Source organism: Panthera tigris, chromosome A1 (genome assembly GCF_018350195.1).
Source record: "Panthera tigris isolate Pti1 chromosome A1, P.tigris_Pti1_mat1.1, whole genome shotgun sequence".
In the NCBI taxonomy this organism is placed as follows: Eukaryota; Metazoa; Chordata; class Mammalia; order Carnivora; family Felidae; genus Panthera; species Panthera tigris.
In genome coordinates this window covers 5,932,346-5,947,772 of record NC_056660.1, presented here as the reverse complement: position 1 = coordinate 5,947,772, position 15,427 = coordinate 5,932,346, and the positions used below count along the sequence as shown (strand labels likewise).

The window sequence follows — 15,427 nt, the reverse complement described above, 5'->3', positions numbered from 1 at the left end:
GGTCATGATCTCGCGGTCCGTGAGTTCGAGCCCCGCGTCGGGCTCTGTGCTGACAGCTCAGGGCCTGGAGCCTGCTTCATATTCTGTGTCTCCCTCTCTCTGATCCTCCCCTGTTCATGCTCTGTCTCTCCCTGTCTCAAAAATAAATAAACGTTAAAAAAAAAATTAAAAAAAAATACCTTATTGCTAAAAAATGGTAACCATCATCTTTCAGTGGGTTGTAATCACTGATCACAGATTATTATAACAAACATAATTAATGAAAAAGTTTGAAATATTGCAAGAATTACCAAAATGGGACATAGAGACAAAACATGCAAATGCTGCTGGAAAAAATGATGCTGACATACTTACTTGATGCAGGATTGCCACAAACCTTCAATTTATAGATGTAATATCTACAAAGTGCAATAAAAGGAGGTATGCCTGTACCTACTTTATAGAGTTGTAAGCAGGAAAAAATGGTATTTTTTTGTTTGAATTAGCATTTTTTTTAAATTAGTGAGGCTAAGCATCTTTTAATGTATTTATAGGTCATATTTTCTCCCTGTGAATTGCCTGCTTGTATTGTTACGCATTTGCGTATATTCATTGAGTTTGTATTTATTGGGTTATAATATTTTTCTTATTACTTTAGATATATTATGAAGTTAAAATGTTAAAATGTAATACTGCAAATATGTCCTACTGATATTACTACTTTGTTGATTATATGTGTTATAGATTCCTATTTCTGGATGCATTTTTTCCCTAAACAAATAAAATCTGACCGTATTTCTCTTTATAGCTGTCGGACTCAGGGCCTCCATTCCCAGCTGGCTATTGGCCAGAGGCCGCCCTCAGTCCCTTGCCACATGGCCTCCCCAACATGGCAACTTGTTTCATGAAAGCATGCAGGCTGAGAAGGTGAGAGAGTCGGCTAATAAGACAGAAGTCACATTATTATGTAACCTACTCATGGAGGCGACATCCCATCATCTTCGTCGCCTTCTATTGGTTAGAAGCAGACGCTGGGTCCAGCCCACACTCAAGAGGAGGGGATTACAAAAGGCCCCGGTTACCAGGAGGCAGTAGTGCCTGGGGGCCATTTTTGAGTTTACCTGCCTTATCGTCCTTGACTCCTCTTTTTCTTCGGACTGCACATCCGACCCATCAGCAAATCCTTTTGGCTCTGCCTTCCGTATATTCAGGAACAGCCCTTTCTCACTGCCTTCACTACTACCATCCTGGTCCCAGCCATTGCTCTCTTTTCAGCTGGAGGACTTCAATAGCCTCCTAACACGTCTCTCTGCCCCTGACTTTGCCTCCATTGACTCTGTTTTCAAAACAAAAAATAGATTCCATTAAAATTAAAATCAGACCATGCTACTTCCTATCTGACCTGAAAAGGCCAAGGTTCTTATAATGGCTATCAACTTTCTATCTCTGGCTACCGCTCTGGCCTCATTTCCCATTATTCTCTCCTGTGCTCAGTCACATCAGCCACTCCTTGCTATTTCTGAAACAAGTGTACTCCCATTTTAGGGCTTTCTATTAAATGCTACCTCTGCCTGGAACGTCCCCCTTCCATTACTGCCTGGCAACTTTTTCACCTTACTTAAGTCTTTACCCAGATGTCATCTTTGTAGTGTTGCCGTCCCTAAGCATCCTATTTGAAATTGCAAACTCCCATTCTCTATTCCCATTGCTTGCTTTGTTTTTCTCTATAATACATATCCCTACTAAAGTGCTTACTGTCTGTCACTCTGCACTAGAATGTAGCCTCCATGAGAACTGAGATTCTTGTCTGACTTACTACCTCCTTGAACATGGTAATGTCTTAATGCATATTTATTTAGTGAATGGATGTATTTACATATTTAATCCATCTGGAATTAATTTTTATGAATGGTTGGAGATAAGAATATACCTTAACCATTTCCCCTGAACAGGGCCAATTATTTAACACAATGCATTTAATAATATACCCAATACACCACCTCCTCCCCCCTACTTGAAAGAGAGGTCTAAATAGAGCGTAATGTTCCACAGAACATTATATATTTCTCTACCAGCTTTTTAAAAAAATTTTATGTTTATTTATTTTTGAGAGTGAGAGAGACAGCACAAGTTGGGGAGGGACAGAGAGAGAGGGAGACACAGAATCCAAAGCAGGCTTCAGGCTTTGAGCTGTCAGCACAGAGCCCGATGCCGGGCTTGGACCCACAGACCCCAAGATCATGACCTGAGCCAAAGTCAGATGCTTCACCGACTGAGCCACCCAGGTGCCCCGCTACCAGCTTTTTAATACTGTAGCTTTATGGCATACTTTAATGAAGCTTGGCCTCATGAACACTGGAGCTGGATAATGATCCTGTATTCTCAGAAAAGGAATTCGTAGATCTTCACTCTAGTTCTCTGACCTTTCATACGACCATATGAAAATCCTTTGGAGTTTTGGATTTTTCTGTTTCATACTAAATGAACAATGAATTAAAATGGTGGTGGTGGTGATGATGATGATAATGATGATGATGAAGAACCCATGAATCCACCAGCCGTGACATCTTTTGGGTAAGAGAAGTAGTGAACAATGACAGATCAGATAAAATTCACAGTAGTAAACCATTTTTTACAGCCCTCACTTTCACTAGCATGATCTCCAGCTCTTCTCAAACAAGGTTTTTGCTTCTTTCTATGAAACTCCTTGGAGTATCTCACATATGCTTGCAAACAAGTTTTCTCAGTTCCCACCCACTGTGTAAAGCTACAATGTCAGTAAGGATGTGACATTGTAGAGGTCATATCTTAGACCTGTCAACTTTGGAGCTGCCTCCAAGAAACAACTTTCTCTATGAGAGTACACTTTGACATTTGGAATATTTTCCATGGTATTTGTAGACATTAAGTGAGCAGGGCTTGGTTCACTCAAATTGTCTCAATCATGTTACATCTTTAAACTGCCAAACCTCTGTACAAATAAGGAAAGAAACCGAGTCCTAGGTGGTTGCCCCAGCAAGATTACACTTTTCCCCACAGGAATGGGAACCACTGGTCTTTGCTACTCATTGTGCCCAAGTTCCCTGGCGTGATAGACGTAGTAACAGAAGGGAGTGATCAGAGTTTTCCAGAACTTTGCAGAGAACCAAGAAAGAATAAGACACCAATGTTATACTGCTATGACTGCTATGTCAGATGCTAGCACTACACTACCTTTTTGTTCTCATTTTAGACCCTGCTCACTTATATTGGGATTTGGAATTTCAAGTGAGCATACCCCTTAGGGACCCAACAGAATTTAAAAACAGGAAACACTGAGAGCAAGATTATCATCACAGGATACAAAACAATGCCAGAAACACTTCCAGCAATCATTCAGAAGGTCTTCAGACCTATGACTGACGTTAATCTGTAGCCAAACAAACGTCCGAATCCCTCTGAATCTTAAAGGCAAACATGCCTAAAATAAATATACAAACTTAATCATTTGGCAACAAAGCATTCTAAGAAGAAGGCCAAACTGAAGGAGAGACCTCAAATGTTAATTACAAAATGCATCACTTTCCCAACAATGGAGAAGTTGTCATCAGATAACTCAGTCCAATGAACGTCTTTTTTTAAAGTTATTTATTTATTTATTTTGAGAGAGAGAGAGAGAGAGAGCGCGCGCTGGGGAATGAGAGCCGGGGAGAGAGGCGCAGAGAGAGGCGCAGAGAGAGAGAATCCCGAGCAGGCTCTGCACTGTTGGTGTTGAGCCCGATGTGGGGCTTGAACTCATGAACCTTGAGATCATGACCTGAGCAGAGATCAAGAGTTGTGTGCTCGACCGACTGAGCCACCCCAGTGTCCCACCTTCATGTTATTTCTGAAGAGACCATCTGTTGGCTCGAGTTAACCTTCCTTTTGGGCATTACAGAGTCAGAATTCCCCATTCCAATGTGCCACTGATTATGTGAGAAAATATCTTTGGACTGGGGAGTCCAACTTTCCAAGTGCCTTGCTTATCCTCTATGTCTGACTTTTGGTTCTGTCTTGCTTTACAGAATCTTCGCAGGTAGTATGAGGAGATGCCAGAGGTGTGCTATTCCACTGCCACTGAATTCCTAGTCTTCTCTGTGCCTTTAAGAAGACTTCTATTTAACCACTAGAATAAAACATCCAGATTACACCCTATCTTCAGCCATATGCCCAGACTAAAAGGCTTATCTGCCCCAATTCTCCCTCTCATCTGGCTCCATGGTGTCAGTAGGAATCTACAGAATGTCCCCTGCCTAGTCTTTGCTTATTAAAATCTTGGAAGGTCATCTTGGAAGGCTCTACTTTTTTCCAGGAAGCCATCTTTGATTACTCTAATTGAAACTGTTCTGCTTCACTTACAACTATTTCTCCCTCAGGGCTAGAGTGAGACCTTCAGAGGACTGTGTCTCTGTAAAGCTTTTGGTGTTCTTCCATTATTAAACATGTAAACAATTCTAAAATATAAAATACATGTATAAAGGTCTAACCAGTTTTACCTGCCCCACCATAATTGCTAGACAGTTTTTTGTTGTTGTTGTTGTTGTTGTTGGCTTAAAACAATAACCCTTTTATTTGCTTACAATTCCACATATAATGGTTTGGGCAGGGCTTGGCTGGGCAGTTTTTCCTGATCATCCATACAACATTGGCTGGGATCATTCATTCTACAGCATTCAGCTCGTGGCTGCACTGGGGTCGTAGGTGCAACAAGGTTTCATGTCTGGCTCGTCAGCTTTCATCCATGTAGCCTCTCTTTTCACATAGCTAGTTTGGGCTTCCTTATGGCACAATGGTCTCTGGGTTGTCTTATGAGACAACTGGCTTTGAAGAGGGTGTGTTCGAAGTGATAAAGCCAGAAGTTGCAGGTCTCTGAAGGCCCAGCCTTGGAAGACACATAGCATGACTTCCACCTCATTCCATTGGTCAGAACAAGCCATAAGACCAGTCTAAATCAAAATGACTGGGAAGAGACTCTAGCTCTTGATGGGGTGGTCTCAGGTCACATTAGGAAAAGGGATGGGCGATGTCATTGGGGCCATCTTTGGAAGCACGATTAATCACAGTTATGGCTTGATGGATCAGGTGGTGACAGCCGATCTTTCCACCATGAAGTTCCCATCACACTTTCATCTAATGGTTTCCTTCATTGATGACCTGTGCTTGAGTGAGATCATTCATTACATGTTGTAAAAAGCCGACATTCTAATTAAGTTTAATATTTTCCACATTTTGTGTAAAACATTTTCTTTAATCAACTAGGGCTGCTGCATTTGTACACAAAAACTAGAATAAATGTTTGATTCTTTTTTTTTTTTAGTTGCCTGCTTTCAGACAAAGGACTTGATATCTCAGTACCTGGAATGGTTACTAACGAATTGTTTTGTATGGCTGTGGACATTGTTTTTTGCTGTTGTTTTTAGCCGCTTACTGTTAGGATCACTGAGAGCTTACATTTTTCATATTTCATGTTACTTAATTAGCCATATTAAAACTTTTTTTAATGAACACAATATTATTTATTTTTTAAAATTTTTTTATTTATTTATTTTTTAATTTACATCCAAGTTAGTTAGCATATAGTACAGTAATGATTTCAGGGGCAGATTCCAGTGATTCAGCCCCTATGTATAACACCCAGTGCTCATCTCAACAAGTGTCTTCCTTAATGCCCCTTACCCATTTAGCCCATCCCCCCACGCACAACCCCTCCAGCAATCCTCAGTTTGTTCTCTGTATTTAAGAGTCTCTTATGTTTTGCCCCCCTCCTTGTTTTTATATTCTTTTTGCTTCCCTTCCCTTATGTTCATCCGTTTTGCATCTTAGATTCTACATGAGTGCCATCATACATTTGTCTTTCTCTAACAAATTTTGCTAATGGAAAATTACTCATTATTTTATATGACGACTAATTTTATATTAGAGGATGTTAATTAATATCCTCTAATTCCATCCACATAGTTGCAAATGGTAAGATTTCATGCTTTTTGATTGCCGAGTAATACTTCATTATATATATGCCACATCTTCTTTATCCATTCATCTGTCGATGGACATTTGGGCTCTTTCCCTATTTCAGCTGTTGTCGATAGTGCTGCTATCAACATTGGGGTGCATGTGACCCTATGAATCAGCGCACCTGTATCCCTTGGATAAATACCTAGTGGTGCAATCACTGGGTCATAAGGTAGTCCTATTTTTAACTTTCTGAAGGACCTCCATACTGTTTTCCAGAGTGGCTACACCAGTTTGCATTCCCACCAGCAGTGCAAAAGAGATCCTCTTTCTCCACATCCTTGCCAACATCTGTTGTTGCCGGAGTTGTTAATTTTAGCCATTCTGACTGGAATGAGGTCGTATCTCACTGTGGTTTTAATTTGTATTTCCCTGATGATGAATAATGTTGAGCATTTCTTCATGTGTCTGTTAGCCATCTGGACGTCTTCTTTGGAAAAGTGTCTATTCGTGTCTTTTGCCCATTTCTTCATTGTATTATTTGTTTTTGGGGTGTTGAGCTTGAAAAGTTCTTTATAGATTTTGGATACCAACCCTTTATCTGATATGTCATTTGCAAATATCTTCTCCCATTCCATCGGTTGCTTTTTAGTTTTGCTGATTGTTTCTTTTGCTGTGCAGAAGCTTCTTATTTTGATGATGTCCCAAAGTTCATTTTTGCTTTCGTTTCCTTTGCCTCCAGAGACGTGTTGAGTAAGAAGTTGCTGTGGCCAAGGTCAAAGAGGTTTTTGCCAGCTTTCTCCCCTAGGATTTTGATAACTTCCTGTCTTACATTTAGGTCTTTCATCCATTTTGAGTTTATTTTTGAGTATGGTGTTAAGAAAGTGGTCCAGGTTCATTTTTATGCCTGTCACTGTCCAGTTTTCCCAGCACCATTTGCTGAACAGACTGTTTTTATTCCATTGGGTATTCTTTCCTACTCTTTGTCAAAGATTAGTTGATCATACATTTGTGGGTCTATTTCTGAGTTCTCTATTCTGTTTCATTGATCTGCCTGTCCGTTTTTGTGCCAGTACCATACTGTCTTGATGATTACAGCTTTGTAATACAGCTTGAAGTCTGGGATTGTGACGCCTCCTGCTTTGGTTTTCTTTTTCAGGATTGCTTTGGCTATTTGGGGTCTTTTCTAGTTTTGTACAAATTTTAGGATTGTTCTAGCTCTGTGAAGAATGCTGGTGCTATTTTGATAGGGATTGCATTGATACGTAGATTGCTTTGAGCAGTATTGGCATTTTAACAATATTTGTTCTTCCAATCCGTCAGCATGGAATATTTTCCTTTTTGTGTGGTGTCTTCTTCAATTTCTTTCATAAGCTTTCTATAGTTTTCAGTGTATAGATTTTTCACCTCTTTGGTTAGGTTTATTCCTAGGTATTTTATGTTTTTTGGTGCAATTGTAAATGGGGTCAATTCCTTGATTCTCTGTTGCTTCATTGTTGGTGTATAGGAATGCAACCTATTTCTGTGCATTGATTTTATATCCTATGACTTTGCTGAAATCATGGATCAGTTCTAGCAGTTTTTTTGGTGGAATCTTTTGGGTTTTCCATATAGAGTATCAGGTCGGCTAAACAGATGATGTTTTTTAATATATATCAAATTCTTTCAAAAATTATTTTGATACCCTTGGGTGGTATTCAAGGTGATGCTAAGGTTGTCTATTGGATTATCCATCTGTTTCCTTTACTAGAAGAAATGCATTATGTGATTGGAGACTTTGGCTGGCTGATTAATCACTAGTGCCTAGTGCCTAGAATAGCACCCACATACAATAGGTATTCAGTTTGTTCAACTAATGAATAAAAGGCAAAACTTCTGGCTGTCTTCTGTTATTTTAAGAACTTCATATGGTGGATTGTATAAGTGGGGATACTGGTTTAGGTTTTCTCCTGTGCTTCTTAAGACAACTATGCATGGGAACTACAAGGACTGAACATAAGAATATTCTGACATTTAGGGTTGGTCAACATTATTACCCTTTGCAGCCTGGTGAAGTAATAACCTACCCATCTGTGGAAGTATTCAGATTAGAGGAGCATCCATCAGGGAATTCCTTCTTATAGAAAAGAATTAGAAGTGATGACTGTGGTAAGTAGAATAATGACCCCCAACAATGTCTATGTCCTAATTCATAGAACCTTTGAGTGTTATCTTACATGGCAGAAGGCATTTTATACATGTGAAGAAGGTAAGGACCTTAAAATGGGGAGGTTATTCTGAATTATAGAGGGAACAATCTAATCACATGTCCTTAAAACCAGACAATGTTTCCTGGCTGACGTCACAGTCAAAGGATGATGTGAATAACAGGCAGAGAGGCACAACATTCCTGGCTTTGAAGAAAGAGGAAGGGGGCTATAAAGCAAGGAATACCTTCTAAAAGGTAGAAGAGGCAAGAAAAGAGCACCCTGCCTCCATACATAGCCTCCAAAAAGGAACGCATCCCTGCTATCACTTTGACTTTTATGACTTGTGTTGAGTTTTTGATTTCTGTTGGAATTCTAATGTACAGAGCTGGAAAATAATAAATTTGTGTGTTTTAATCCATTAAATTTGTTGGAAAACTAATACAACAACCTTTAAGGTTATTTTCTAGATCTAAGGTTATACTAAATTGTTGGAGGAGGGACTGGATTAGAACCACGAAAACAATTCCAAAGATGAGGGTTATTAAACACGGAGGTGGTTTATGGAGTAGACTGTGAAATCCCTATCTCCAGTGAGTTGAAAGATCAGAATGGGTCAACATGATCTGTCTAGAACTCAGCCTAAATTTCCATTACCCAAGAGTTCTGGGGGATAGGCTAGGTGAATTCCTATTCCCTGCAGCCTATAAAAGGGCCCAGAAGTGAAAAGAGGCAGGGTTTCTATAAGATTGGGGCAACTGCTTTCATCCATCCATCCATCCATCCATTCATTCAAATTGCCTTTAAATGGAATTTCCCTTCTGCATACTTTGGATTTTAGGTGAAAATGTCCAAACTGAAGCAATTAAAAATCTCTTTCCTATTTGGAATGAAATGTAAAATTTCACATGAACATATACATAAATAACACAGCGATTGATTTTATGCCTAAATGAGCCTGCCATTTGAGTGACTGAGCAAAGCTGTTCATTTGCATCCAAGGGTCTGTTATAATAGGAACCATTTTGATTATATCTTAAACTTAAGAAAACTCCCTCTGACCTCAGGGGAGTGCAAGCCTTTGTCTGCAAATCAGTTTTCACACAACCAGAACCCTCTTCAGGAATCTGTTCTGACTTGCCAACTAAGGCCCCCACAGAGAGGGAGAGAATAGCTACAGATTTCACTTAAAACTTGCCCACGTCTACACTTTTGTGTGTCACTGGCCTCTAGCTTCAAGGAAGTCAGTGAATGTGCCTAAGCAGTGCCTGTAAGGTCCTGCTCTTTTTCTTCTTCTTCTTCTTCTTCTTCTTCTTCTTCTTCTTCTTCTTCTTCTTCTTTTGGTTACATTTGTTTTGGAAAGTGAAATGTAAATTCAGCTGGACTGCTGCTAATGCTAATTCCAGGAGGAGCTGGTACTCAATCATATATGATGTGAGGGTTCTCTCTGAAATGATCAGTAGCATTTTGACTAGACTCATGGTCTCAAGGGTCAGCCTCTCTTCCCATGTGGCACAGTTACGTTGTCTATGTCTGTTTGAGGGGAGGTGGAGAGGGAGTGGAGGGAGTGGGTAGCTCCCTCCTTTGCCTCCTTTGCACCATTAGCATTTCTCACCTGTCCTTGCGTACCAGTTGAGTGGTATAGAATCTAGCTTTGCATCAATGAGGCCACTTCACCTTGGAGCTGCTGCACCTATGCTTGAAAATCTGTCGGCCAGGAGCCATCATTAGGATGAGCTGGAGGGTGGTCTTCAAACGAACAGTTACCCTCTCTAGAATTCCTGGACCTTGGACGTTAACCCCATTTCATCCAGAGGAAACTGAAGATCAGAGAACTATAGAGTCTTGTTTTAGGTCACCTTCTGACTTCTGGTCGTGTCCTTTATGCTTCAGAGCACTGTGATCCAACCTGGTTTCAAACAGGGCTGAGGATAAACATCTCAGAAAGAGATCTAGTATCTTGGTTGAGAGTACAACCTCTGGAGTCCAGGAATACTGGGTGTGAATCCTGTCACCTACTGGCAATGTGTCTTTTGGTAGGCAACTAAACCATTAATTTCCCCGCCAGGTCAGAATTTGGTCTAATCCCTAGTAACCCCAAGAAGGACTGGGGTAATTTTTATTTTGTAACCAGCCGATTCGATGGGAGCAGGAAACGGTGACTGGCTGTGGTTCCGAGGAGTCAGAAATTAACTGAGATCCAGAATATTAAGAGGCTCGATATTTCTTGTTCACCAGACCGAGTTCGCGGCCTGACATTCCTACCAGCTACACCGGACACCCCAAGAACTCTCATACTCCACTATCCCCGAGACTATTAGACCCGTATGACCACCAAACAACCACCTTTCTGAGCCGGCTCAAGTTTCGAGATCTTTTTTCCGTCGTGTTGTTTCTTGCCAGGTTTCCAGTCCGAAGGCTGGGATCCCCCGCGTTGCAGCCAGGGCCAGAGGTGCCCATGGTGCAGCACAAGCTGTCCTCAGGCCCGTGGCTCGGCGGGCTGCAGAGACAGCACGCACCCCGAACCTCAGACCGGGCGAAGCTCTGGAGAAGTCGGCGGCGCGAAGGTCCGGTCGGCGGTGGGCGGGTGAGAAAAAAAGGCGCAGGGAACAGAAACCTGACGCTTCCGCCCTCTTCTGCGGTTTGCAAGCGGTGATCCGAGGACGGAGCGTCAGCACACCCTGAGCGCGGCTCACATTTGGGAGCATAGGGCTAAGACACGCGCGACCGTCGGTGTCGCCCGGCCGAGCGGACAACGGCGGCCCAGGAGGCCCACCTCCAAAGCTCCGGCAGTTCAGGGTCTAGCCCTTGGCGGGTGTGCGCGTGCGCGCCTTTGCGTGAGCGTGTGCGCGTGCGCGCGCGCGGCCCCCTAGCCGAGGCTCAAAGGCCGCCGAGCCGCGGGTGCGTCGGTGGCGGGCGCGGCCCCGAGTCCGGCTGGAGCGCGCGCTGGGCGCAGTCCCCCGAGCCGGCCGTGTGGTGCGACGCCAGGTTGCGGACCCGGCCGCCCGCGACATCCCTGTCCCGCCCTTCGTCCGAACTAGCGCACCGGGGCCCCCTGCGAGCCCTCTGCAGAGAAACGCGGGCGCGAGAGAGGTAGTGGCTGGGCGCTCTGGGGACACGGCAGCGCCGGCTGGGTCACTTCAAGTCCGGTGACTGGCTGACGACCTGGCCTCCTGGCACCCACTTCCTCTGTGAGCGGGGCGAGTGCCAGCACTTCTCTCACGGGGTTGTTTGTGGCCGGGGCTGGGGGAAGAGCGGGAAGCAGAGAGGTTGGCTTTCCGCATCACCGGCCACTGGGAAAAGCGAGCCCTGCGTTCGTTCCGTGGCAGCTTGTGTTGTCGGTGCTTGTGTTCCCGCTTTATCTCCCTATTTGGAGGGTCAGCTTCTGGAAGGCTGTACAGGGGACAGCTTTACTTTCCCAGAGGCCCTTTACGAGATTTGCTCTGTTTTTTGTTTTTTGTTTTTTTTAAGCTACGCATTGCAAAAACATTTCTTCTTAAGGCTGTATATTCCCTATAATGTATTCTTTCCACTAATTACCGTGCTAGAGGAAACGAAGGCAGTCAGTGGTGTATGTACGAGAAGACTCATCGGGCACGTATTAAATGGTTGCACAGGGGCAACTCACCAGACACCCAGCACTCTTGCATGAAGAACCGTAGGAGCAAAAGTTCAACTCTTTTAGGGATCATGCTTGAGTCTTCAGGTGTTTCCGGTTAAATCTTGGGAAAGAATGTAGATTTGTGATTAGGCGGGCCCATTTTACATCTTAGGAGCGAGACTGATGGATTACTTAGATGCTGCGTTTTGGGAGGTACAAGCCCATTGTGGTAGGCTGAAACATGCACCCCACTCGCTAAGATAGCCACATCCTAATGCCTGGAACCTGTGAATGTTAGTTACCTCATTTAGAAAAGAGTTCGCAGCTGTGATTAAAAAAAACAAAAAGGCTCTTGAGATGGGAGAGGTTGTCCTGGATCAGATGCGTGGGCCCTAAATACAATCCTTTAAGAGGGAGGCAGAGGGAGATTGGACACAGGAAAAAGAGAAGAAGGCCATGTGAAGACAAAAGCAGAGATCGGAGTGGTATGGCCACAAGCCAAGGAGTGTCGGCAATCAGAAGCTGGAAGGGACAAGGACCAGATTCTTCCTTAGAGCCTCCAGGGGGAGCAAGGTGCTGTGTGGACACCTTGATTTTTGGTTCACTACAACTAATTTTGCATTTCTGGCCTCGAGAGCTGTGGGAGAATACATTTCTGGTGTTTTAAGCTACCAGGTTCGTGATAATTTGTTACTGCAGCCACAGGAAACTGATACTTAGCATTGATTCAGAGAACTAATAAATCTCTGAACCCATACAACCTGGAGTTCATGGATACTGGTTTTGTCCTATCTTCCCTCTGTGTAATTCCCGACTTTGTGTTTGATGATACAGAGAATGAGTTAGTGACCTTGAGTAGGGTGGCTCCAGCCTATCTATCCAGGTTTTGCCGGGAACCAAAATCAGTTTGGTGGTGTTTGTCAGGGATCGGAATATAAACAGATAATGTGCCTATCAAGGTCACAAGGTCAACATTAGCCTATCAGTGTCAGTGTTGGCTCCAGGATGTTAAAGTTAACTGCTCGCTCTGGCTCTCCATGCACTGTGAGAATTGGATAAGCTTCATAATCTGTGTGTGGTTATAAGGCGAGCCAACTGAAAAGAAACAAAAGGAAAAAAACTTGGCTGTATATGTTTAGCATCGTGAGCAAATTTGTGTTGTACTGGGTTTAGAAATCATAACGTATAAAAAAACCCATGAAGTCAAGACTGACTCAGGAGCCTGGCTCCAATTCTAGCGCTCCCTTTTTAGGCAATTTACTTAACCTTTCTGGAGAAATGAAATGAGATGTAATAACAATAAATATTATTTAATCAATGTATATGTATCAGAAACTGGGCTGAATGCTATACATATTCAATCTTAATATTTGTAACAACCCATAGCAATAGCTTTTCTTCAGCATATAGATGAGGAAATTGGGTTTCAGAAAAAAATTAAGAAAACTTGCCCAAAGCTGCAAAATCAGTGGCTGGGCTGGGATTTGGACTCAGGGATGTGTTATTTCCAAGTACATACTGTTAATCACTATTGAGTAGTTCTTACATGTAGTCGGTGGAAAGGTGCATCATTATGCATCATAGAGTCTTTATTGATGTCATTATGATTTTAATTTCAGACCATCAAATGTCAACACAATCTCTAGATTCTTCTTCCTAGATTCAGTGTTGGAGGTCCTTACTCTGGCCCCAGTAAACCAGTGAGGAGGATTTCTGGGGGTAAGGGCTTTGATAATGTATTTATTTTGGGAAAACCAGCTCAGATCCTACTCTATCAATAAAGATTTCTCTACCCACTACTTACAGTGGTGAACCGTCGAGACCTAAAGATTGCTATAGCCACAGGTTTGGATACCAAGGACGTTTCATTCGCTAATGATTATCCTAAACGGTTTATAATTTCTTATTTATTTTCTCATTTAAATCAAGTTACCCAGGAGTGCATTTTTAAAGTTTCTGAACATTTGAATTTAATTTTTTTAACATGCTTATTTATATTTGAGAGAGAGAGAGAGACAGAGTGTGAGTGGCGGAGGGACAGAGAGAGACGGAGATGCAGAATCCGAAGCAGGCTCCAAGCTCTGAGCCATCAGCACAGAGCCCGACGCGGGGCTCAAACCCATGAGCTGTGAGATCATGACCTGAGCTTAAGTTGAACGCTCAACCGACTGAGCCACCCAGGCACCCCTGAATTTATTTTAAGCTGAAAATCTTAACAGAGCTCCAAATGTGGATTTTTTTTTTCAAAGTATTTGCAGATTCAACTGCTGAACCATTGGGTAACACCTTACAAAGCGTGAGTGAGGGATGGGGATAAGGAGACAGTGATGGAGTGAGGAACAGCTACTATAACAGTGTGTTTGTTCTCAGGGTCACTGCTGTGGTCAGTGGGAACTCCATTCCACCGGGAATGTTCCGCATGTCTTCTTGAACTACTTGTTTGAAGGATAGAAGTCTGCTTTCTGCCAGTGGTAAAGGTTTGCCCTTAGAGGGGGCATGGTGACAGGGTCTGGGGAGCAGAGGAAACAGCAATTCTCCCATGTTTCTAGGTAGAGTTTGAACAGACCGGTGGCCTTCCACTTCAGCTTCTGAGAAGGCTCTGAGGCGGAACATATACAAGTACGTTCCCATTTTTAACAAGTGTTGAACACCTGCCAGTTTTCAGGCACACTGCCTGGCATTGGAGATAGAATGTTGAATTAGACACGGTTCTTGTCCTTATGGGAATTACGGTCTGTGAGGTATCACATGCCACGGTTTATAGGCAAGGAGGTGAATAGAGTGTGTACGGACCCGAAAGTTGTTCAATGTGTAATCTAATTGGAACATGGAGGGTGAGAGGCAAGATCAGGTAAGTAACCAGGGGTCAGGTCATAGAACACTCTTGTTAAGGAGCTTGGACTCCATTTTGAGGGCAGTAGTGTTTTGTTGTTGTTTGTTTGTTTTTTAACTTTTTTTAAACATTTATTTATTATTGAGAGACAGAGACAGAGCACGAGCAGGGGAGGGACAGAGAGAGAGGGAGACACAGAATCTGAAGCAGGCTCCAGGCTCCGGGCTGTCAGCACAGAACCCGACACGGGGCTCGAACCCACAAACCGCAAGATCATGACCTGGGCCAAAGTCGGACGCTCAACCGGCTGAGCCGCCCAGGTGCCCCAAGGGCAGTAGTGTTTTTAAGCAGAGTAGCATCGTATTTGTATTTTGGAAAGAAAGAAGCATCGTAGTATAGAGCATAACTAGAGGTAGGAGGGTCTTGCAACAGTGCAGGAGAGGAACAAGTGGCTTACAGTAGCCTTTTGGCAATGGCTAATGGGAAGGTATTTAAGAGGAAATTGTTTATAAGTTAGATGTGTGGAGAGTAAGAGAGTAAGCTGAAGGATGTTCGGTTTCTGGCAGCAGGGTAGATTGTAGAAACCGTTTCTCGACTTAATAGAAAATGTAAGCTGGAAGAGATTTAGGGTGATTTGACTTTGGGCTTCTCTCATGGTTATGATGATCACCTGGGTGTTGAAGAATGGATGGGCTCTAGCAGTAGGAGGGCTTCAAATGAGAAAGAAAGGGAACCAGGACAGAGTTATGCTGACCATTGATATTTAGGAGATGGGCAGAGGAAGAGGATGCTGCCAAGAAGCGACATGGGTTCTAAGAAGGTTCTATCGGAGCTTCTGACAAGTAGGACATTGGTGAT

At 43.0% G+C, this 15,427-nt stretch overlaps 2 protein-coding genes across 3 annotated transcripts in view; both read left to right on the top strand.

Annotated features, from left to right (window-relative positions):
- The window catches only part of RNF6 (ring finger protein 6), a 36,838-nt gene extending 28,816 nt beyond the window's left edge, over positions 1-8,022 (top strand). Inside the window, exons 6-7 of one of the 2 annotated variants that reach the window (XM_042986543.1) lie at positions 788-906; positions 7,995-8,022. In XM_042986543.1, the coding sequence (XP_042842477.1) occupies positions 788-906; positions 7,995-8,007 (132 nt within the window). In that variant the 3' untranslated portion in view covers positions 8,008-8,022. Of the gene's footprint in view, positions 1-787; positions 907-4,022; positions 4,351-7,994 lie in introns of those variants that run through there. The other variant, XM_042986477.1, reaches the window with a different exon arrangement.
- A 3,044-nt stretch (positions 8,023-11,066) lies between these two features.
- LOC102958974 (phospholipid-transporting ATPase IB-like) overlaps positions 11,067-15,427 on the top strand; it is a 220,089-nt gene continuing 215,728 nt past the window's right edge. The window contains exon 1 of the mRNA XM_042985568.1: positions 11,067-11,228. The gene's annotated coding sequence lies outside the window, so the exon portion shown is untranslated. The remainder of the gene's footprint in view (positions 11,229-15,427) is intronic.